Source organism: Procambarus clarkii, chromosome 11 (assembly GCF_040958095.1).
Source record: "Procambarus clarkii isolate CNS0578487 chromosome 11, FALCON_Pclarkii_2.0, whole genome shotgun sequence".
Classification (NCBI taxonomy): Eukaryota; Metazoa; Arthropoda; class Malacostraca; order Decapoda; family Cambaridae; genus Procambarus; species Procambarus clarkii.
Genome location: NC_091160.1, coordinates 1,891,812 through 1,915,273, shown reverse-complemented (window position 1 = coordinate 1,915,273; position 23,462 = coordinate 1,891,812). Strand labels below are relative to the sequence as shown.

General features: G+C 43.8%; 1 protein-coding gene across 1 annotated transcript in view; it reads right to left on the bottom strand.

The window, feature by feature from the left end:
- Positions 1 to 7,003: 7,003 nt before the first annotated feature.
- The window catches only part of LOC138363811 (putative ammonium transporter 1), a 66,616-nt gene continuing 50,157 nt past the window's right edge, over positions 7,004 to 23,462 (bottom strand). The window contains exons 2-10 of the mRNA XM_069323185.1: positions 10,263 to 10,435; positions 9,957 to 10,046; positions 9,427 to 9,654; positions 8,843 to 9,042; positions 8,472 to 8,708; positions 8,155 to 8,266; positions 7,685 to 7,921; positions 7,449 to 7,553; positions 7,004 to 7,311 (exon numbers count right to left, since the gene is read on the bottom strand). Coding sequence (XP_069179286.1) covers positions 7,004 to 7,311; positions 7,449 to 7,553; positions 7,685 to 7,921; positions 8,155 to 8,266; positions 8,472 to 8,708; positions 8,843 to 9,042; positions 9,427 to 9,654; positions 9,957 to 10,046; positions 10,263 to 10,435 — 1,690 coding nt within the window. The remainder of the gene's footprint in view (positions 7,312 to 7,448; positions 7,554 to 7,684; positions 7,922 to 8,154; positions 8,267 to 8,471; positions 8,709 to 8,842; positions 9,043 to 9,426; positions 9,655 to 9,956; positions 10,047 to 10,262; positions 10,436 to 23,462) is intronic.

Here is a 23,462-nt window from a genome sequence, read left to right as displayed (position 1 = left end):
TAAATGCCTGCTTTGAATGGCTTTAGCTTAATGTTAAGCTCAGTGAAATAGTCTGGCTTTGCTAAAACAGCTTTAATTGTTATGTTGTGGGTTCGATATCTGCCCTACAAGGGGTAAAGTGCCTGGTGATGTTCAGTCTGCACACAATTGGGAATAAGTTGTATAACCAATTTTATACAGTTTAAACAATTTAAAAATAATTTAAGATTGTACTTGTGATAAGTGTTGTCATTACCACACGAGAAGTGGGCAGCTGTGTTGTGTTGGACGTGGCTGTGAGGAACCAGGTGGTGGTGCTGCAGACGAACGCAAGTCGCAGCCTACACAACACGGTTCACTCACGGATTTTAAAACACGAGAACTTACCAAACCTAACTCAACCTAACTCAACTCAACTTAACCTAACCCAGTCTAACCTAGCCTAACACAACCTAAACTAATCCAACCTAACCTACCTTAACCCATCCTAATATAGCCAAGCCTAAACAAGTCAAACCTAACCTAGCCTAACCTAACGTAAAATTTACGTAAGTTAACGAAACCTAACCGTCCCTACGATAGCCTAAGCTAATGTATCCAAACCGAACGGTTTTTACCATCAGAAAACGGATGTTGTCGAAACGTCTTGTGGATAGACCTTGATCATATTCCTAGACCTGTCTTAGGGAGGAAAGATATAACTCAGTACCTCCAGTGCCGAGAGGCAGGATAACGAGAGGCTTTCACTACCAAACCAGTCACAGACCAGTCACAGGTTATAAGCATCACCAGAGGGGTAACGCGCATATCGTAAGATAATATTTCCAAGTGCTTCACACTGAAAACAAACGTGAAAATGCAGGCGATGAGTCACAATAACGTGGCTAAAGTAGATCATATCACTTTTTCACTTTCAAACGTGAAAAATTTAATTAACAAAAACTTGCCTTCTTCTCTTGCGCATCCGGCGGCGGGACCGTCTAGGCGGTCTACGTACTCTACTTCGGTTTCTTCCGCTTTCACGGTGGTTCCTATAAAGAAGGGGTGACGCCGAGGAAAATAAAGACTCGCGTCCCTACCAAAACAAAAAAAAGACCACTATCTGGCGGAGGAGGTGGTTTACCTGGCCCCTCTTTGTTATGCGACTTCTGTCGACCACCTCCGAGAGCCGCCGTTTTCGTTTCTGCCGTTTTTGATTTAGTGATTCCAGAGTTTATGCGGCCCCGGAAGCAGGGGAATCGTTCCCCTACTGACATGGAGTATTTGATATGGGAGGCCTATAAGCACAAATATCCTCTGTATAAGTTTCCTGAGAAATATTCGCCTCCCGTTGAGGTTTGTTCTCCTGTCCAGTAATTTATTTTGTTTGCTATGTGTTGTGAGGTTGTATCCGGTTGTGTACTTGGATGTGCATGGGGTGCGGTTGTGTGTGTTTGGGGGGGGGGGAGCGGGTTTTTGTTCCCGGTTCCTGCATGTTCCGATGCGCGCTTATTTGTTGAGTGTTTGTGTGGCCCTGCCACACAACACACAAGGACCACACAACACACAAGGGCCACACAACACACAAGGGCCACACAACACACAAGGACCACACAACACACAAGGGCCACACAACACACAAGGGTAACACAACACACAAGGGTAACACAACACACAAAAGCCACACAACACACAAGAGCCACACAACACACAAGGGCCACACAACACACAAGGGTAACACAACACACAAGGGCCACACAACACAACAAGGGCCACAAAACACAACAAGGGCCACACAACACACGAGGGCCACACAACACACGAGGGCCACACAACACAACAAGGGCCACACAACACAACAAGGGCCACACAACACAAGGGCCACACAACACACGAGGGCCACATAACACACGAGGGCCACACAACACACGAGGGCCACACAACACACGAGGGCCACACAACACACGAGGGCCACATAACACACGAGGGCCACATAACACACGAGGGCCACAACACACAGTTGCAGAGTGCTCCTGGCAGTATGGGTTCGAGTCACTTCTGGGGTGTGAGATATATATATATATATATATATATATATATATATATATATATATATATATATATATATATATATATATATATATATATATATATATATATATATATATATATATATATATATATATATATATATATATATATATATATATATATATATATATATATATATATATATATATATATATATATATAGTAGGCATCCTTCAGTCTCGGGAGACTATGGAGTTGCGCCCTAGTTGTCAATCCTGGTGCAGCGTCTGGTGTGACTGATGAGGCCAATCCGAGAGTGGCAGTCCATCCCACACCGAGCACAAACGAAGTCCGATTCTGGTCTGTCTTCCTGGTTACCGGCTTTCCTTCTCTGTCTCTTTGCCTCCGATTCCTTGGCAAGTGACTCCTCGAACTTGGAGAGACCTCGTTGAACAGACTGCCTCCAGGCTGAGCGGTCTGCAGCCAGTGTCTCCCATATAGCAAGATCGACGTCCATGGCTTTCAGGTCCCTTTTGCATACGTCTTTGTACCGTAGCTGGGGCTTGCCTACTGGACGCTTTCCCTGCCTCAGCTCTCCATACAGGAGATCCTTGGGGATCCTGCCGTCGCCCATTCGCACAACGTGCCCGAGCCAGCGCATTCGTCTCTGTTTCAGCATTGTGTACATGCTGGTGATTCTTGCTCTCCCCAAGACGTTGTTGTTTGTCACCTTGTCCTGCCAGGTGATGTCCAAGATGTGTCTAAGGCAGCGCATGTGGTAGGCATTCAGCCGTCTTTCCTGACGGGCACGGAGTGTCCAAGACTCACTGCCATAAAGGAGAGTGCTCAGGACACAGGATCTGTAAACCTGAATCTTAGTATACTCAGTCAGCCTATTGTTGGCCCACACTCTCTTTGTCAGTTTGGACATGGTAGTAGATGCCTTACCGATGCGTTTGTTTAGCTCCGTATCAAGAGAGAGGGAGTCAGAGATTGTGGAGCCCAGGTACACGAAGTCGTGAACAACTTCCAGTTTGGAATCAGAGATGCCGATGTCAGGTGGGGAGTCCATTCCTTGTCCCATGACTTGTGTTTTCTTCAGACTGATGGTGAGTCCGAAAGCCTGAGAGACCTCAGGCTTTCGGACTCACATATATATATATATATATATATATATATATATATATATATATATATATATATATATATATATATATATATTGTGATTTTATTGGATGAACCATAGATTGGTGGGGGGGAGGAGGTTGTATTGTTAGACAGTTGCTTAATTTAGAAACTGTACTTGTGGTCGATCTCGAACCCATTGTTGATGTGACGACTTATATTGAATTTTGTAACTAGCTCATCAAGATTGTAACTTGCTTAGCTAAATGAATTGTGGGGTTCAGTCCCTGAGCCCATTATGTGCCTCTGTAACCCTTTCCACTACCACCCACAAGATGGGTATGGGGTGCATAATAAATAACCTAAACTAATTATTGTGTGATAATTATTAATTATTTATATTATTATTATAGTATTTATTATAATAATAATTATATATAATAATATTTTTATATTTATTATAATAATAATTGTTGTATTTAATAATTATCACTCTTCCTTCTAATTTTTCTTGAAGGAGCTCGGCCTCCGGTGAAAGAGGGTTGTGACGATCTCTGTCAGGAACCCGTAGGTGCGGGACCGGGACGTCCACCTCCCCGGGGTCGTGCGGCCCAGCTCTGCTTCAGGAGGCTGGGGTCGTTCATACCCTTGCTGGGGGTGGTTCTTCTCCGGCCCCGACCACGGCGGTCTCCGGGTTTGGAGTCCCTGTGCCTTTTTTTCACCAACTTCGAGGTCATCCCCGGAACTCACAGTTCCTGCGACGGCGCTGGAACCAATCGCATTGGCGTTTGCCTTTCCATTGGAGACTTTCAGCGCCGTGGAGAGGGGGGACCTGCTGCCTGGGTAACAGCTTCTCCGTATTAACCTACCCTGGCTTTATGCCCTCGTGAGGCCTCTCCAGACCAACAACCAGAGCGCAACACCATAGTCTTCTGAGACTGATGGATGCCTACTACTACTATATATTGTACCTAATAGCCAGAATGCACTACTTAGTCTACTATGCAAACCCTGGTTTGTCTAATAAGCAGAGGTTTCCTAAAGATCTTATGAAATAATATAGCTTTCCATTATATTTTATATGATTAAACGTATTTTTAATTTGAAACTAACATAGATATACGACCAAAATTACCTAACCTATCATAACCTAAATTAACATAACTAAGAAATATTTCATGTTCTTTATTAATATGATATAGTAATATTATATTAAGAATATAATATATTATATTAAGAACTGTATTATCTTAATATAATATAGTAATATTATATTAAGAACATAAGAAATGTTCTTATTAGGTTAACCAAACATAAGTCAGTAATTCGTGTACTAAATATTATATAATATTATTTGGAATAAACCAATTTGGAAAGAAAAATTTGAAAATAACGAAAATCATTCTGCATTTTAGGCCAAGTAGTGCGGTGCGACATATATATATATATTTTCCAAGGAAGGGTGGAGAGAAGAAGTTCTATAGACTCAGACAGCCACCTTTCCCCGATATATTTGGAAAGGGCCATTGATGCCGACTCCTTTTTAATGGGAGTAGAGGAGATAGACCTCGAAGTTCCCACTCTGGGCACATAGCCAACATTACTCACCCTTCAACGCTGGATGAGACTAGGTCCAAGCGTCTGGCCCCCCCACCCTTGAGCAGAAAAAAACATTCTCTCTTAAATACATATATTTATTTAATTCAACATAATTGATTTGACTCAAAATGTGATATATCTCTTGTGCGACACCACAGGGTTGTTCAACAACGTGGCTACGTATCTTAACAGCAGACGATTTTCAATGGACAAATGGAGGCCATCCAGTACGAGCCCGAGTGTCTGGTGGTGGTGGGCCTCAGGAAGCAAACGGGCGCCCCACAGCCCATGGTACAGGTCCCTCAACGTCGCCCTCCTCAATGTTATATGGAAGATTGTCTCTGGTGGATAATGATTCTAGTGGATGATGTGTCTGGCGAGTGAAGATTTTGGTGGGTGATGTGTCTGGTGGATGATGTGTCTGCTTGGTGATGAGTCTGGTGGATGATGTGTCTGGTGGATGATGATTTTTGGTGGGTGATGTGTCTGGTGGATGATGTGTGGTGAGTGATGTGTCTGGTGGGTGATGAGTCTGGTGGATGATGTGTCTGGTGGGTGATGATTCTGGTGGATGATGTGTCTGGTGGGTAATGATTCTGGAGGGTGATGAGTCTGGTGGATGATGTGCCTGGTAGGTGATGATTCTGGTGGATGATGTGTCTGGTGAGTAATGATTCTGGAGGGTGATGATACTGGTGGATCATGTGTCTGGTGGGTGATGATTCTGGTGGATGATGTGTCTGATGGGTGATGATTCTGGTGGATAATGTGTCTGGTGGGTGATGATACTGGTGGGTGATGATTCTGGTGGATCATGTGTCTGATGGGTGATGATTCTGGTGGATAATGTGTCTGGTGGGTGATGATTCTGGTGGATGATGTGTCTGATGGGTGATGATTCTGGTGGATGATGTGTCTGGTGGATCATGTGTCTGGTGGGTGATGATTCTGGTGAATGATGTGTCTGATGGGTGATGATTTTGGTGGATAATGTGTCTGGTGGGTGATGATACTGGTGGATCATGTGTCTGGTGGGTGATGATTCTGGTGGATCATGTGTCTGGTGGATCATGTGTCTGATAGGTGATTATTCTGGTGGGTGATGTGTCTGGTGGGTGATGATACTGGTGGATCATGTGTCTGGTGGGTGATGATTCTGGTGGATCATGTGTCTGGTGGATGATGTGTCTGATGGGTGATGATTCTGGTGGATGATGTGTCTGGTGGGTGATGTGTCTGGTGGGTGATGATACTGGTGGATCATGTGTGATTCTGGTGGGTGATGATTCTGGTGGATGATGTGTCTGGTGGGTGATGATTCTGGTGGATAATGTGTCTGGTGAATGATGACTCTGGTGGATGATGTGTCTGGTGGGTGATGATTCTAGTGGATGATGTGTCTGATGGGTGATGATTCTGGTGGATGATGTGTCTGGTGGGTGATGTGTCTGGTGGGTGATGATACTGGTGGATCATGTGTCTGGTGGGTGATGATTCTGGTGGATGATGTGTCTGGTGGATGATGTCTGGCAGGTGATGTGTCTGGTGGGTGATGTCTCCGTTGGGGAAATGTCTTCACTTCATAATTCCTTTTTGTTTTCCTTACTCCTTTCAAACATGTTAAAATCATTTTTTATGTCATCTTACATCCAGTTAGGTAGTAATCCACCGCAAGTCTATAATCTTATGGGCCATCAAATCATCAAGACCAGACAACAGGAAGTAATTATCCGAGAATACGAAACTTATTGATAGTTAAACACTTGAATACAACCCATTAAGAACAACGCAAATGTAAAAAAATGCACATTTAAAGTGCATTCGCGATGGCAGTTCTTGGAAGACTGTCGGGCGAAGGTATGTGGCTAGGCACATACTTCAAGTCCCTCCATACTTCATACTTCATTACAGTCCCTACTTTAAGTCGTAAAATATGCTCGCCATCTTTCTCTGTCAACATCCTTCACCTTAACGTAATTCTTGTTAAACCTTTAGTTTATCAGGTTTCTTACTAAGTTCACCGAATAAAAAAATATATATACAAAAATATATATAATATATTTCATGTAATTAGTGCAGAAAAATAATATAAATTAATTAAGTCAATTTACCGAATCAATACAAGCAAGCTTTAATGTTGAAGAACCAACAGAGAATCTCAGAGTTTTGAGGTTTCATAAGTAATGACAAACACACATACTCTCATAAGTAATGACAAACATACACCCACTTTCATAAGTAATGACAACATACAAATACTTTCATAAGTAATGACAAATAAAAGATAATCTTAAAGATTTGTGGTTTCGTCAAAAGCCTCATTGGTGTAACAATGAGGGTCTTGACCACGTTGATCTCTTGGTTCAACGAGGACTCGCAGATCATGGTCTCCCAGTCGGATTGTGAAGCTAGCTTCAGAGACACTATTGTTGGAGTTCAAGTGGTTAGCTTCGTGGTTGTTGAGGGACACGACGGGCGAGAGGTGGGATGGGACTGGTCCTGCACGACTCCAGTATACAAGGTGTCCAGGGACTGGAGCTGGGTCCTGGGAATTAGTCAAACCAAATTCTTCTGGGGCAGACATGTTGGGTGGAAGATCTGGAAAATAATGGATTAGATGAATAGTGGAAAATGTTGATAACAAAACTGTATGAATTTCTATGATGCATTTCATTAATATCAAATAAATAAACATCACACACAAAACTTTAAAAGCAACTTAGTTGACAACTTACTTGAATTCCTCTTGTTCTCCTGAGTGTTTACGGATCCATCGTACTGGCTCTCCAGCCAAGCGTCAGCTGGGTAGGCTGGCTCCCCGTGCTTCAAGATGTCCATTCCTGGCGTATAGATAATGTTAGAGATATAGAACATATACAATGTATAATGAATGCGTTCATAACACTAAAAATATAACAATTATCAATTATATAATACAAAAGCGAAAACTTTATGTATTATCTTCACTTGCCTGCAATTTCCATTTCTGGAGTCACCCTCAAGAGGACGAGCAGCCTGAGGGAACCAAACATAACTAAACAGAGACCACCAGACCAGGCCACTATGGCCAGCGCCCCCACTATGTTCCAGGCGAGGACCTCCGCTCTGCCTCCGTACACAATGCCACCATCCTGGAAGAGGGCCACAGCAACCAGCCCCCACAACCCACCTCCCATGTGTACAGCCACAGCATCAAGTGGGTCGTCAACTGTGGAAGAAATATTTATTAACTTTACATCCACAACCTCAACAGTCCCAATATGCACGTACGCTTCCCAATAATATAAAATTTTATAAATATTATTATTTAAGTATATGCCATCTACAGAACATAACGTTAAAGTTAAAATATTTCAAACTCAAGTTAGATAAAACTGGCTACTTGTTGCCTTCTTGAGACAAAGTTAAAAAAACTGAGCGGTGAGAGAAGCAGTGACGTACCCTTCAACTTAGGCAGAAGGGTGTGGATGGCGAGGAACACTGATCCACCCACTGTACCAATGACACTGGCACTCCACGGCCGCACAACGTTGCACCCGGCACTGATTGACACCTGTCATGGAAACATGTCCTTAAGCATTGGGTAAACAAACTCAGACATATTGCAAGTAACACCATTTTGATAAGAAATTTGTTATGTTATCATAATACTAAGTTAAGTTTAAATCAAACGTCTGTCAATGAAAATTTACAGCGAGCAGAGTCCATCATACTAGCACTAATGGACTCCCGGCCACACAGCGCAGAGCGGTACATACCATGCCAGCGAGAGAACCATTAAGAGCCATTAGGAAGGACCAGGTGGACTCCCTCCCACACAGCACAGAACGGTACACCAAGAGCACAGCGATGCCTCCTGAAGACGCCGAGATCACAGTGTTAAAGACAGCCTTGGCAATGGCTAAAGCATCACCCTCGTGGCTGATGGACGCTTGGGACCCTCCGTTGAAGGCCAGGAACCCGAAGAGCAGGATGAAGCCTCCCAAAGCTGCCAGCTGGAAGTTCAAACACAACTTTACACCTCCACCTTGACGTGTAATATTTGTATTAAACATGATAATCCACAAATATTTATATCTTGCTTCATGACTTCAGATAATAATATATTACCACTGTTCTATGAACATACCGGCACAGAGTGTCCACGTATCTCCTTGCCCTTGGGTCCGAAGCGACCAATTCTGGGCCCAAGAATTACAGCCCCAACAAGAGCTGCCACGCCCCCTGTGAGGTGGACGACGCCAGAGCCACCGAAGTCCTGGTAGTGTTGAGTCTTGAGCCAGCCAACGTCTGACCAGGTCCAGTGTGACACCACCGGGTACACCACAGCTGTACAAACACAAATATTATCATAACTGAGCTGTTACAACACACAAACATGATTAAAACACGGCACACTACAGCTGTACCAACACTGCTGTATTTTATAATGTATCTATTAATTCCGTGGGAAATGTATTATTGTTTGCATTGCCTTTTAAATTTATTGAGAAACACATAAAGTTTAATTATAATGATCAGTGTTAGGCTATTATTGTCTAACAAATTGTCTTTCTCTCAAGATTGCCCTGTTAAGGTTCCTCTCAAATATTATCTAAATTATATAAATAAAGCCTGTGAGTAAAGTTATTTATTCATTGACCACTAAATAGTGTAAAGTATCCTGCTAAATTTGAAACATACTTTACAGAGAGAAAGAGGCTTCACACCCACCTGACAGCACGGTCGTGTAGATGAGATAAGCATTGAAGGCACACCGCTCAGCCATCGACCCCGAGATGATGGTGGAGGCTGTGGTGGCGATGACGAACTGGAAGAACCAGAAGGCCAGGTGCTCGTCCGACAGCCCGTACGACGCCCAGTACTCTGTACCAGAGAAGCTGTTCCCGCCTCCAAACGCCAGCGGGAACCCCACCAGCCAGTACGCTATGCCACCAATGACTGGGGAGAGTAACAGGGCAGATGGTTAGTACAGGGTGGGGACGATTGTGGAATTCATATCGCTATTACTACGTGAGGCTTGGTGGGAGGAAGTCGGTTAATTGAATACAGAGAACAATTTAGTATATAACACCAGCAGATGGAAAAGCAAAAGCAGGAAATTACAGGAATACAAGAGTCGGCAAAGTTATATACATTGAGAGCTTACTTTAGCTATGAGATAGGAATAAAAAAATCATGTGCTGGTTCACCAGACATAAGCCAGATACGATAACAAATAACGAAGGTGTTTGATAACTTACAGACATCGAGCATGTTCTTGAGAAGGATGTTGGTGGTGTTCTTGGACCTTACGGAGCCTGCCTCAAGGAATGCGAACCCGGTCTGCAAGACTGAAATATAAACAAATGTTAGTCAAAAGTACAAATTGCATTCCAAATACATTATTCTAAGCATAATAAAACAAAATCTAACACACAGATTATTGTACGTCTATATACAACTATATAAAATACAACTATTTTATTAATATACAAAATGTGAAATAGGTGCCATATATATGTTTAAATACTTGAAAAAAGAGAGAAAACACAGATTTTGGTACTTACTGAATATGAGGATGCCGAACACAATGAGGAAGAGGGTGTCCAGGTCCTTCTGCAGAATGTCCAGTTCCCGGGACATTGGCGTCGGGTTCTCGCCAGACATTAGTAAACTTACATTGTGTCCGGCATCCATATTTGTTGCTGCCAGCGAGACTTCCAGATCTCTCAAATTGTAGCTTAAAAATTATTAGCAAAATAAATTTCCAGACAAAATTAACACGTCGTAAATTCCTGTGGATGTAATGTGGAGCAAGCCAAGCAGCTCCGAGGGTCTCGCCTTCCTGCTGCCAGGGCCTGCATCCTAATATCTAATTTCAGCTGATTGATTGATGATTGATGAAGATTAAGCCACCCAAGAGGTGGCACGGGCATGAATAGCCCGTAAGTGGTGGCCCTTTCGAGCCATTACCAGTATCAAAAGATGATACTGGAGATCTGTGGAGGCGCAATTGCACCCTGCGTGACGGGAGATGTCTCCCGGACCAAGTGGTGACCAAATGGTGTGTGGCAGAAGAAGATGAAGATGAAGCCACCCAAAAGGTGGCACGGGCATAAATAGCCCGTAAGTGGTGGCCATTTTAAGCCATTACCAGGATCAGGAGCTGATACTGGAGATCTGTGGAGGTGCGAATGAACCCTGCAACACGGGAGATGTCTCCCTTGTTAATGTGTTAAGATGAAGATGAAGCCACCCGAAAGGTGGCACAGGCATGAATAGCTCGTAAGTGGTGGCCCTTTTGAGCCATTACCAGTATCAAGAGCTGATACTGGAGGTCTGTGGAGGTGCGAATGCATCCTGCATGACGGGAGATGTCTCCCTTGTGAATGTGTTTAAGATGAAGATGAAGCCACCCAATAGGTGGCACGGGCATAAATAGCCCGTAAGTGGTGGCCATTTTAAGCCATTACCAGTATCAGGAGCTGATACTGGAGATCTGTGGAGGTGCGAATGCACCCTGCAACACGGGAGATGTCTCCCTTGAGAATGTGTTAAGATGAAGATGAAGCCACCCGAAAGGTGGCACAGGCATGAATAGCTCGTAAGTGGTGGCCCCTTCGAGCCATCACCAGCATCTATAGATGATACTGGAGATCTGTGGAGGTGTGACTGCACCCTGCGTGACGGGAGATGTCTCCCGGACCAAATGGTTGGTGGTCACTCTGCGTGACGGGAGATGTCTCCCATGAATGTGTCCAAGATGACGATTAAACCATCGAAAAGGTGGCACGGGCATGAATAGCCCGTAAGTGGTGGCCCTTTTGAGCCATTACCAGTATCAAGAGCTGATACTGGAGATCTGTGGAGGTGCAACTGCACCCTGCGTGACGGGAGATGTCTCCCGGACCAAGTGTGTGGTGTGTCTAATTTCAGCTGATGATGATGATGAAGATTAAGCCACCCAAAAGGTGGCACGGGCATGAATAGCCCGTAAGTGGTGGCCATTTTAAGCCATTACCAGTATCAAGAGCTGATACTGGAGATCTGAGGAGGTGCGAATGCACCCTGCATGATGGGAGATGTCTCCCTTGTGAATGTGTTAAGATGAAGATGAAGCCACCCAATAGGTGGCACGGGCATGAATTGGTAAGTGGTGGCCCTTTTGAGCCATCACCAGTATCAATAGATGATACTGGAGATCTGTGGAGGTGCAAGTGCACTCAGCGTGACGGGAGATGTCTCCCATGAATGTGTCCAAGATGACGATTAAACCATCGAAAAGGTGGCACGGGCATGAATAGCCCGTAAGTGGTGGCCCTTTTGAGCCATTACCAGTATCAAGAGCTGATACTGGAGATCTGTGGAGGTGCAACTGCACCCTGCGTAACGGGAGATGTCTCCCGGACCAAGTGGTGACCAAATGGTGTAATTTCAGCTGATGATGATGATGATAAAGATTAAGCCACTCAAAAGGTGGCACGGGCATGAATAGCCCGTAAGTGGTGGCCCTTTTGAGCCATTACCAGTATCAAGAGCTGATACTGGAGATTTGTGGAGGTGCGACTGCACCCTGCGTGACGGGAGATGTCTCCCGTAATTATTAATTAATTTTTTTTTTTTTCCCAGTGTTCTGAGGTTGCATTTAACCATCAAGCTGTTATCGTGGGGGAGGATACTGCTTCACAGTCTTTATGAGGGTGTCCAGCTGCTGGACACCTTTGTTGACCAGGAGAGTGGCTGTGTTGATGGCTTCAGGGTGGCCACTGCATGATTCAGGAACTCTTAAAGCTCTTCTAAGGTCATTGGTTGCTTCACATTCCAGAAGATAGTGAAGTAATGGCTTTTCTGTGACAGTTTGGCAGAAGATGCACTCCCTCTGTCGGGTTTCACCAATCTCCCAGTTGCATCTGTAACCTAGACGTAGTCTATATAGCCTAACTGCTATTTCCCTGTGGATTCCTTTTGGGATATTTAACCTTTCTAATTTGGTTGCCTGAAGATACCATGTTGCAGATGGCGAACCTTCAGCTATTCTCTGGTGTAGGTAGGCTTTGTTGAGATGTGAGAGTTTTTTGGTGATGATGTTTTTTATGTTCTCTAGGCTGGGTTGAATTGTTTTATGTATCACTGGATGACGAGTTGCCAATTTAGCAATTTCATCAGCTTTTTCATTTAATGGGATTCCAATATGGGATGGGATCCAGTTTAAAGTTATGTTGAGGCCTTTGCCTTTAGCGACTGCTCCTTGATACAAAATGGTGGTAATTATTTCCACATTATCTTTCCACTGTTTTTGTCCTAGTATTTGAAGTGCAGCTTTTGAGTCTGTGTGTATGATTGCATTTTGAGTGTTTTGTGCAATCACATATGCGAATGCCTGTTGTATGGCGAACAGCTCAGTTTGGGTTGATGATACTAGTCCTCCCAGTCTCCAATATGCCTGAACGCTGGTCGTGCAAAGAGCAGCGCCAGCACTCTCATTTTCTGTGTCCACCGATCCGTCTGTGAAGATGTGGGTGGCTCCTGCTACTGCTATGCTATACATTTGCTCTTCTATTATGCGCCTTAGGATTGTCGGATCATAGGCAGCCTTTTTCATTGGGAGACTTTCTATTACTATTTTGAAAGTAGGCTCTTCCCACGGGGCGGAAGGAGTGTAATTTGGGTGTGGATGATCACCCTCTCTATCAAGAATCATGTTTTTTAAATGTAGTCTGTTTATGACTTTTCCTGCTCTTGCAACCCAAGAGTTTCCATTGTTTTGGCCTAGTCCAACCACCAAGGCCTGCCGTACTGGGATTGGATCAGAAGAAATAATTATCTTACTGATAATTGTAGCTGTCCTTTGTGATATTCTTTCTTGTAGAGAGGGCAAACCCGTCTCCAGTCTAAGAGTTTCAAGCCTCGTCCACATGGGGGCTCCCAGTGCAGCTCTCATAGCATTGTTTTGGGCAACTTCAAGCTTTTTCCACTGTTGGTGTGATAGATTTGTGAGTGCAGGTGCGGCATAATCGATCACTGATCTGACTGCCTGTACATAGTATGTGCGAAGGACTTGCAGATTGGCTCCTCCAGAAAGGGAGGTTAGCGACCTGAGGATTGCCGTCCGGGCCGCAGTTCGCTCTCTCAAGTATGTGACCTCAGCATTAAAATTCATGTGTGTGTCCAGGATGATTCCTAGATACTGATAGGTGTCGACCCATTCTATTGGTTGACCCTGTACTGTGAGTTGGATGTTGGGCTTCGCTATTTTTATGGGCATGGCCTTTGACTTTGAGGGGTTGAGTTTGATCCCAATCTGTTTTGCCTCTTTACTGATGCAGTCTAAGCATTTGGGTGCAAGGCGCGCCGCATCCCTTCCTTTTATGATGATGACAAAGTCGTCCGCGTAGTTTAGCAGCCTGCAGTGATGTGGGAGTTTCAACCTCATTATTCTTTCCATTAAACAGTTGAAGAGAAGAGGGCTAAGAATACCTCCTTGCGGTGTACCATTTTCATGTCTTTTGTACTCAGAGACTGTGCCATGAAGTTTTACTCTTGCTTCTCTGTTTATGAGACAGTTTTTGGTCCAGGAGAGCAGGTTGCCTTTGACCCCTTTGTCAATGAGGCAGCAGAGAATAGCTGGGGCGCTAGCCAGTTCAAAGGCTTTTTCGAGGTCCAGGAATATCAGCATTCCTGGTCTGTCATTCAAGTGGGCTAACAGAGTTATAATACATTCCACTGTGCCAACCCCTCTTCTATAGGCATACATATCATGGTGCAGTTTAGGCATTTTCCACTCCAGTCTGTTGAGTGCCATTCTGTCAGCCGTCTTGGCTGCACAGCTTTGGAGAGAGATGGGCCTGGGATTAGCTGGATCTTTGGGTTTTGGGATCGGCACTATGTCTGCTCTATTCCAAGCAGAAGGTCTAGTTTGAGAAGTCCAGGCTAAATTAATTAACCTTAGGTATGCAGCGTCTCCCTCTGGGCCGAGGTTTCTAATCATTTTATAGGTTATTTTGTCGGCTCCAGGGGATGTATCTTTGGAGTTTTTCTTAGCCCGATTGAGCTCATCCAGTGTGAAGGGGGCATTAGTGTCAGAGACTTCTTCACATGCTGTAAGGATTTTGTGCCACCTTTCTTCCTCTAGTCCGGTCTGTACTGCTAATACATCTGGTGGAAGTTGATTGCTGGCTGCTCTCTCTGCAAACCTGGTTGCCAGTACTTCGGCTTCCTGTTGAGGATCTTTGGGGTGTGGAGCTTTAGGTGTTTTATTCCCTTTGGCCCGGTGAATTTGCTGCCACATCTCCCCGAGAGAGGTGTGTTCATTCAGGTGTGAACACCATTCTAGCCACTTTTGTTCTTTTATTTGTCTGGTCTCTCGATGTACATGTTCCTTGACCTCACAAAGTAAGATCCTGTTGCGGTCACTTGGCTGCTTTTTGTATAGCTTTCTTGTTCTATTGAGTCTATGGTTGAGTTCTTTGACGCGTTCGCAATAGTACCAATGATCTTTATGGTGTCCGGTGGACTGTTTTTTCAGTGGGATTGAGTGGTTGGCTGCACTTTGAATCGCTTTGACAAATTCTTGTTCTGCCTGATTAATGTCTTCGGGAAGATCATAGTTTCTTTGCCACTCTGAAATGAGGTTTTGAAATCGGTCCCAGTTTGCTAAAGCAAAGTTCCAGGATTCAGATGGAGGCGGAGGTGGGGTGGGTAGGTCTAACTGAAGATCAATTTGGACCCCATAGTGGTCGCTTGTGAGTGTGGGCTCAACTGACCATGTTGCTGCATCTCTTAGGGAGGCTGAAACGAAGGTTAGGTCTAATCTGCCTCCTTGGATGTGGGCAGGTTCATTCTTGTTTAGGATTTGTATTTCTGGAAGCTGGTCCAGTAGATGTGTAATGTGTATGCCGGCTTCATTTGTTTCGTTCGAGCCCAGTGCCAATCGATGATGGGCATTAAAATCTCCACAAATGATTGTGTTTGTTGTTGTCGCGTGTCCAAATAACACAGAGAGATCCATTTCGGCTTGTGGAGACCTGTACACATTGAACACTTCAAGTTTGTCGTGTCTTAGCTCAATGGTGACTCCCATTACCTCTGTCCCTGCTCCACAATTGGGTGGGCTGGTTATGGATTTGGAGATCAGGTCACTTTTTACATAGATTGCACATCCCCTGGATTGCCCATTGATCCATGGAAGGAAGAAGCCTCGATAGCCTGAGATTTTAGGTTCTAATCCGGCTCGAAGCAAGCTCTCCTGTAGTATCAGGATGTCTATGCCTTTGGTTGCTGCTATGCATTTCAAGTGTTGCAATTTAGTGCGCAGTCCTTGCGCATTCCATTGCAGGATCTTTAGAATTCTAGGTTCTTGGAATGTGCTGATAATTCCGTGGTATCCATGGAGTCTGATGAACACGCCATGGAAGTTGCAATTGGGGTATAGGTTCTTAGTGGTCCTGAAATTGCCTCATCAATGTCGCTTTCCGACGACCTGAACTCTATCTGCTTTTTATGGGGGTGCCTCTTGCCCTGCTGTCTTGACGGTATGGATATTACATCTTCGAATTTTTTGAGCTTGTGCTCAATTGTCTTCCGAGTCTCTGTGGTTTGCTTGATTCCATGTGAAGACAGCAGACTTTCGATTAACTCAGTGACCAAAGTTTTGAGCATTGGCCAGAGAGCGTTCAGTTCAGTGGGAGCACTATTTAATGTTGTGCAGGTTGAGGGCCTAGTGGCTTTTAGACCCTTCTCGGTGGTAACTTTGGCACTGGAATTGCTACTCCTATTGGCCCCAGTGTGCTTGCTGGATGAAATGGGAGGCCGACTGCTTTGAACATGAGTCTTGTGTCCTCCATCTTTCTTTTTGTCCTGTACTGTCTTCTCACCCTTCACCATGGCCGATGGTGAAGGGCCGTGTGCCCCCTCTTCCTGAATGGGTAGACCCCACGCGATTTTAGTGGGCATGGGAGCTGGTATTCGTTTTGGTGGGGGTTTCGGCTCCGCTGTTGGCGTGGTGGGGTTCGTTTGAAGCCTTTTGAGCCTTTCAGGGCATTTCAAGTTCCAGGCATGATGTGCCTTGGAACAATTTGGGCATTTTGCCTGAACAGGGTGGTTTGCCTTGAATTTATCAATACATGTTTTAGTATCATGGGACTGGCTGCAGACTCCGCACCTCACTGGGCGTTGGCAGCCATCTTTGTGATGCCCAAATCTCTGACATCTAAAGCATCTTAGGGGTTCTGGGGTGTAAGGCCTGTGTTGGAACACCCCCCAGATTCCAAGGTCAAGTTTTTCCGGGATCCGTCCTCTTACTGTGAGAAGGACTTGTCGAGTTTCTTGTTTTGTTCGTACTTGGCATCTCTCTGCTGACACCACATAGTTCAGCTTTTCGAGATGGCCAAGGGCCATATGCAAGGGATAATGGAGGACAATGACTTTACTTATTTTATCCTCTGGTTTCAGTTCCTCACATTTTGCGTAATTTTTTAGAATCGTAGCGGCCGACTCGTCTTTTGGCCTCAGAATGTATTCTCCTTTGAGATTAGGTTTTGCCCTGACCTGGAGCTGGGGGTACTCTTTTTCCAGGTCCACTACAGTAGCGTAGGAAGACTTACCTTCCGTGTGCTGCACTTTGAAGACCGGAAACGTAGATCTAGTCTGAGGCGCTGGGAGAGCTGGAGAAGCTGGAGAGATTAATGGGCGATGGGTCGTCATGGAGTGGCTTGTCCTGTTAGCCTTAGTCACGTGATGCCACTCGCCGTCACTTTCGGAACTGGTGTCCATTATCGATGGTCTTTTCATACTCTGAGCAGCATTGCTGGATCGATTATGAGTCAATTGGAATTCCATGATGAAATTTCAAATGATCACTTGTGGAGTGGTCTGGTGAGTGAAGGACGTGACGTCTGGTGTACAACTGAAAACAACTGACTGTCTAATTTCAGCTGATGATGATGATGATAAAGATTAAGCCACTCAAAAGGTGGCACGGGCATGAATAGCCCGTAAGTGGTGGCCCTTTTGAGCCATTACCAGTATCAAGAGCTGATACTGGAGATTTGTGGAGGTGCGACTGCACCCTGCGTGACGGGAGATGTCTCCCGTAATTATTAATTTTTTTTTTTTTTTTTCCCCCAGTGTTCTGAGGTTGCATTTAACCATCAAGCTGTTATCGTGGGGGAGGATACTGCTTCACCGTCTTTATGAGGGTGTCCAGCTGCTGGACACCTTTGTTGACCAGGAGAGTGGCTGTGTTGATGGCTTCAGGGTGGCCACTGCATGATTCAGGAACTCTTAAAGCTCTTCTAAGGTCATTGGTTGCTTCACATTCCAGAAGATAGTGAAGTAATGGCTTTTCTGTGACAGTTTGGCAGAAGATGCACTCTCTCTGTCGGGTTTCACCAATCTCCCAGTTGCATCTGTAACCTAGACGTAGTCTATATAGCCTAACTGCTATTTCCCTGTGGATTCCTTTTGGGATATTTAACCTTTCTAATTTGGTTGCCTGAAGATACCATGTTGCAGATGGCGAACCTTCAGCTATTCTCTGGTGTAGGTAGGCTTTGTTGAGATGTGAGAGTTTTTTGGTGATGATGTTTTTTATGTTCTCTAGGCTGGGTTGAATTGTTTTATGTATCACTGGATGACGAGTTGCCAATTTAGCAATTTCATCAGCTTTTTCATTTAATGGGATTCCAATATGGGATGGGATCCAGTTTAAAGTTATGTTGAGGCCTTTGCCTTTAGCGACTGCTCCTTGATACAAAATGGTGGTAATTATTTCCACATTATCTTTCCACTGTTTTTGTCCTAGTATTTGAAGTGCAGCTTTTGAGTCTGTGTGTATGATTGCATTTTGAGTGTTTTGTGCAATCACATATGCGAATGCCTGTTGTATGGCGAACAGCTCAGTTTGGGTTGATGATACTAGTCCTCCCAGTCTCCAATATGCCTGAACGCTGGTCGTGCAAAGAGCAGCGCCAGCACTCTCATTTTCTGTGTCCACCGATCCGTCTGTGAAGATGTGGGTGGCTCCTGCTACTGCTATGCTATACATTTGCTCTTCTATTATGCGCCTTAGGATTGTCGGATCATAGGCAGCCTTTTTCATTGGGAGACTTTCTATTACTATTTTGAAAGTAGGCTCTTCCCACGGCGCGGAAGGAGTGTAATTTGGGTGTGGATGATCACCCTCTCTATCAAGAATCATGTTTTTTAAATGTAGTCTGTTTATGACTTTTCCTGCTCTTGCAACCCAAGAGTTTCCATTGTTTTGGCCTAGTCCAACCACCAAGGCCTGCCGTACTGGGATTGGATCAGAAGAAATAATTATCTTACTGATAATTGTAGCTGTCCTTTGTGATATTCTTTCTTGTAGAGAGGGCAAACCCGTCTCCAGTCTAAGAGTTTCAAGCCTCGTCCACATGGGGGCTCCCAGTGCAGCTCTCATAGCATTGTTTTGGGCAACTTCAAGCTTTTTCCACTGTTGGTGTGATAGATTTGTGAGTGCAGGTGCGGCATAATCGATCACTGATCTGACTGCCTGTACATAGTATGTGCGAAGGACTTGCAGATTGGCTCCTCCAGAAAGGGAGGTTAGCGACCTGAGGATTGCCGTCCGGGCCGCAGTTCGCTCTCTCAAGTATGTGACCTCAGCATTAAAATTCATGTGTGTGTCCAGGATGATTCCTAGATACTGATAGGTGTCGACCCATTCTATTGGTTGACCCTGTACTGTGAGTTGGATGTTGGGCTTCGCTATTTTTATGGGCATGGCCTTTGACTTTGAGGGGTTGAGTTTGATCCCAATCTGTTTTGCCTCTTTACTGATGCAGTCTAAGCATTTGGGTGCAAGGCGCGCCGCATCCCTTCCTTTTATGATGATGACAAAGTCGTCCGCGTAGTTTAGCAGCCTGCAGTGATGTGGGAGTTTCAACCTCATTATTCTTTCCATTAAACAGTTGAAGAGAAGAGGGCTAAGAATACCTCCTTGCGGTGTACCATTTTCATGTCTTTTGTACTCAGAGACTGTGCCATGAAGTTTTACTCTTGCTTCTCTGTTTATGAGACAGTTTTTGGTCCAGGAGAGCAGGTTGCCTTTGACCCCTTTGTCAATGAGGCAGCAGAGAATAGCTGGGGCGCTAGCCAGTTCAAAGGCTTTTTCGAGGTCCAGGAATATCAGCATTCCTGGTCTGTCATTCAAGTGGGCTAACAGAGTTATAATACATTCCACTGTGCCAACCCCTCTTCTATAGGCATACATATCATGGTGCAGTTTAGGCATTTTCCACTCCAGTCTGTTGAGTGCCATTCTGTCAGCCGTCTTGGCTGCACAGCTTTGGAGAGAGATGGGCCTGGGATTAGCTGGATCTTTGGGTTTTGGGATCGGCACTATGTCTGCTCTATTCCAAGCAGAAGGTCTAGTTTGAGAAGTCCAGGCTAAATTAATTAACCTTAGGTATGCAGCGTCTCCCTCTGGGCCGAGGTTTCTAATCATTTTATAGGATATTTTGTCGGCTCCAGGGGATGTATCTTTGGAGTTTTTCTTAGCCCGATTGAGCTCATCCAGTGTGAAGGGGGCATTAGTGTCAGAGACTTCTTCACATGCTGTAAGGATTTTGTGCCACCTTTCTTCCTCTAGTCCGGTCTGTACTGCTAATACATCTGGTGGAAGTTGATTGCTGGCTGCTCTCTCTGCAAACCTGGTTGCCAGTACTTCGGCTTCCTGTTGAGGATCTTTGGGGTGTGGAGCTTTAGGTGTTGGATGAGGGTGTAGCTGGTTTTTTATCTACACTGTGTGGTAGATCAAAAGGGGCTTCTACAGAATAGGGTAGAAGCACATTGTTGTGTATACCTAAGCTTGTTAAAAAGACATTATTTGAGAGGAATTTGATAGAAACTGGTAAAAATAAATATAATATAATATTTCCATGATCAGTGCTTAGCTCTTATAAAAATCATAACGTTAATATTTAGTCAAAGTTAATTTATTTTTGTACTGAGGTAGGTATTTTCTCCCCTGATTCCGTGTATGATTAACCATCCTGTGAGATGGGAATATTAGATGAACTTATAGCTAGTTTTTAATCTACAATGTATAATCTTTCATATATAATAGGGTAACAGCACATTGCTGTGTATACCTAAGCTTGTTAATAAAAAAAGGGTAATTTGGCAAGATGTTTAACAAAAAAGTTTGTTTCCCGACCAGCCGAGGAATAGTTCGACGCTTGATCCATGTTCCATATTTTAATATCCTAAATATTTAGATACTTTGCATATTTTCTATAATTTTCTCGTTCATATCTAAACAATTAAACTTCCGACATCTATCTTCCTACTTATGACCTTTATTAAGGAATTAGTCACAAGGAGATGGTTTATTGACAATTATTTTAAATCCTACTGAAGTCATAGCTATGATACAAGAGTCGCGCTCAGTGATAGTCAACCTCGTAAATCTGTTGATGTGAAATACTGAGGGTGTGCAAAATACACCTTCATAGTATAATAAGTATATATTAGGTATTTTTCGAATTATCTTCTTATCATGCTAGTTTTGTGTTGCATATGTTCTGTCAATACGCATCTCTTCACCCTAATTCGAAGCTAGACGATATTTCTGTGGTTGTACACCTGCTCACTGCAGCCGCAACTGTAATAAATGTTATAGGAAAGTGAAGGAAAGACCTAATACATATGTAAGCGTTATAATACTAAATTCTCGGATGAAAGAATTCATCATAGAATTCATCCGAATGTACCTTCCTTCATGAAGGTGGTAAACTGTGGACCACTGTGTCGCACAGTCCACCAGACTGTGCGAGACAGTGGTTGCCAGGATCAGGTTGAGTTACCATTACCTGTGGCAGGTGGCTGCAGGTGACAGATCTCCCAATCCTGAGCACTCCAGGTGCAAACTCAGTAAGCAGGAACTGCGGCATGATCTCCCACATTACATCACCGAATGCCCAGTTATTAGACCTTTCAGACCAGTAGGCATGAAGTACCTGGAGCTTTGCAATTACTATATTCACTCTCGTGTTCCTGAAGATATCCTCACAGTGTACCCAAAATTTGCCAGTTCAGGCTACTAAACATATGGCCCTGTATGACTAACCATCCTGCGAGATGGGGACCTTTAGTATCACTGCTGCCTTATTCACTCTTGTGTTGATGATGATATCCTCATAACGAACCCAGAGTCCGCCAGTGCAGACTATTTATCACATGCTTCTGTACGACTATCCATCCTGTGTGATGGGGATTTTTTGCATCACGTAGCTAGCTTTTGGTCATACTGTACTCCCCTTCATATAGTCTAGGGTAGCTGCACAAATGCAGATGTACCTAATATATTAATACTGACTGACATAGGCAGAACATTGTTTACATTACCTTCATAAAGAAAATAGGCTAAATCCGAAATTTTGGTATTAAAGCACTTACACATGTATTGGGTCTTTCTTTCACCTAAATTCAACCACTAAGGCATTGTACTAAGTTTCTCCAAATTTTATATTACTATTAAATTAAACTTCTAAATCTAAATCTAGATAATACAGTATATGTTTATAATGATCACGTCTTATGTTATCACCATACTCTCTCTTATTTAAACAATGTTCAGAAATGTTGTGTAAACTAACTCAGGTATAAACATATAGCAATTTACGAATAAATTTGTTGACTCCATTAAAAACATGTTTAACCTGAAACAGAATATCGTGTGCAACTATGACTGGAGTTGTACTGAAGGAGTTTCACTGGAACTCTCTGTTTCAATATTATATTTAACAGGGCTTGTCTTAGGACTCCTCCTTGAGGTATGGTGAGTTTACACAGCTTAGCATGAGGAAAAATAAAGGAAACTGTAGAAGGCATATTAGGCTATATGGGGGTACCTCTTATTTATATACATCCAAACTCATTCATTTTTTAAACAATCTACATTGATTTCCTGCACTATATTCTAATCATCAGTAAACTGGTAAATGTTGCTATTCAATTTAGTGTCTAAGTCATTCATTCAAGTTCAAGTAAGTTTATTGAGAAAACGAAAATCTCAAAAAGGATAGAGTAGCTTAGGCTATTTCTACCCTAGTCTACATAAGGTCCCTCAAGGGCTCACAAACCCATACAGTACACAATTATTAATCATATTCTATATTTCCAATGGTAATCACATGGCATACTGTGAGATCTCTTATTGATTATGCTGCCCATATGTCTTGATATCTGTACTGTTTTGCAGACTAAACAAGTTGGAGAAGGTTCAAAATGAAATCATGCGAATAATCCCAAGAAGATTCTCGTGGCCCAAGAACTACTATTACTGAGATAATATTGATATAATTGAACTTACAGAGTACTGAGGATAGAATTTCAGAGATAAATGAAGCTTCGTAAATCATTCATATCTATAGTAAACAACAGAGGTCCCAGGACAGAGCCTTTAATTGACATTAATACTTCATCCCATGCCATAGCTGTGCTTAAGACTTTCCCAGTGTTGACTGCTGCTAATGTCCAAGTCCACCTGGGATGTTTCCACGGGAGACATCTCCCGTCACGCAGGGTGCAGTCGCGCCTCCACATATCTCCAGTATCAGCTCTTGATACTGGTAATGGCTCAAAAGGGCAACCACTTACGGGCTATTCATGCCCGTGCCACCTCTTGGGTGACTTAATCTTTATCAATCAATTGGGATGTTTCCGAGACTACACAGATTCTCGCCTCGGGCCGGACAAAGAAGTACACCATTTCACAGCCTAGTTAA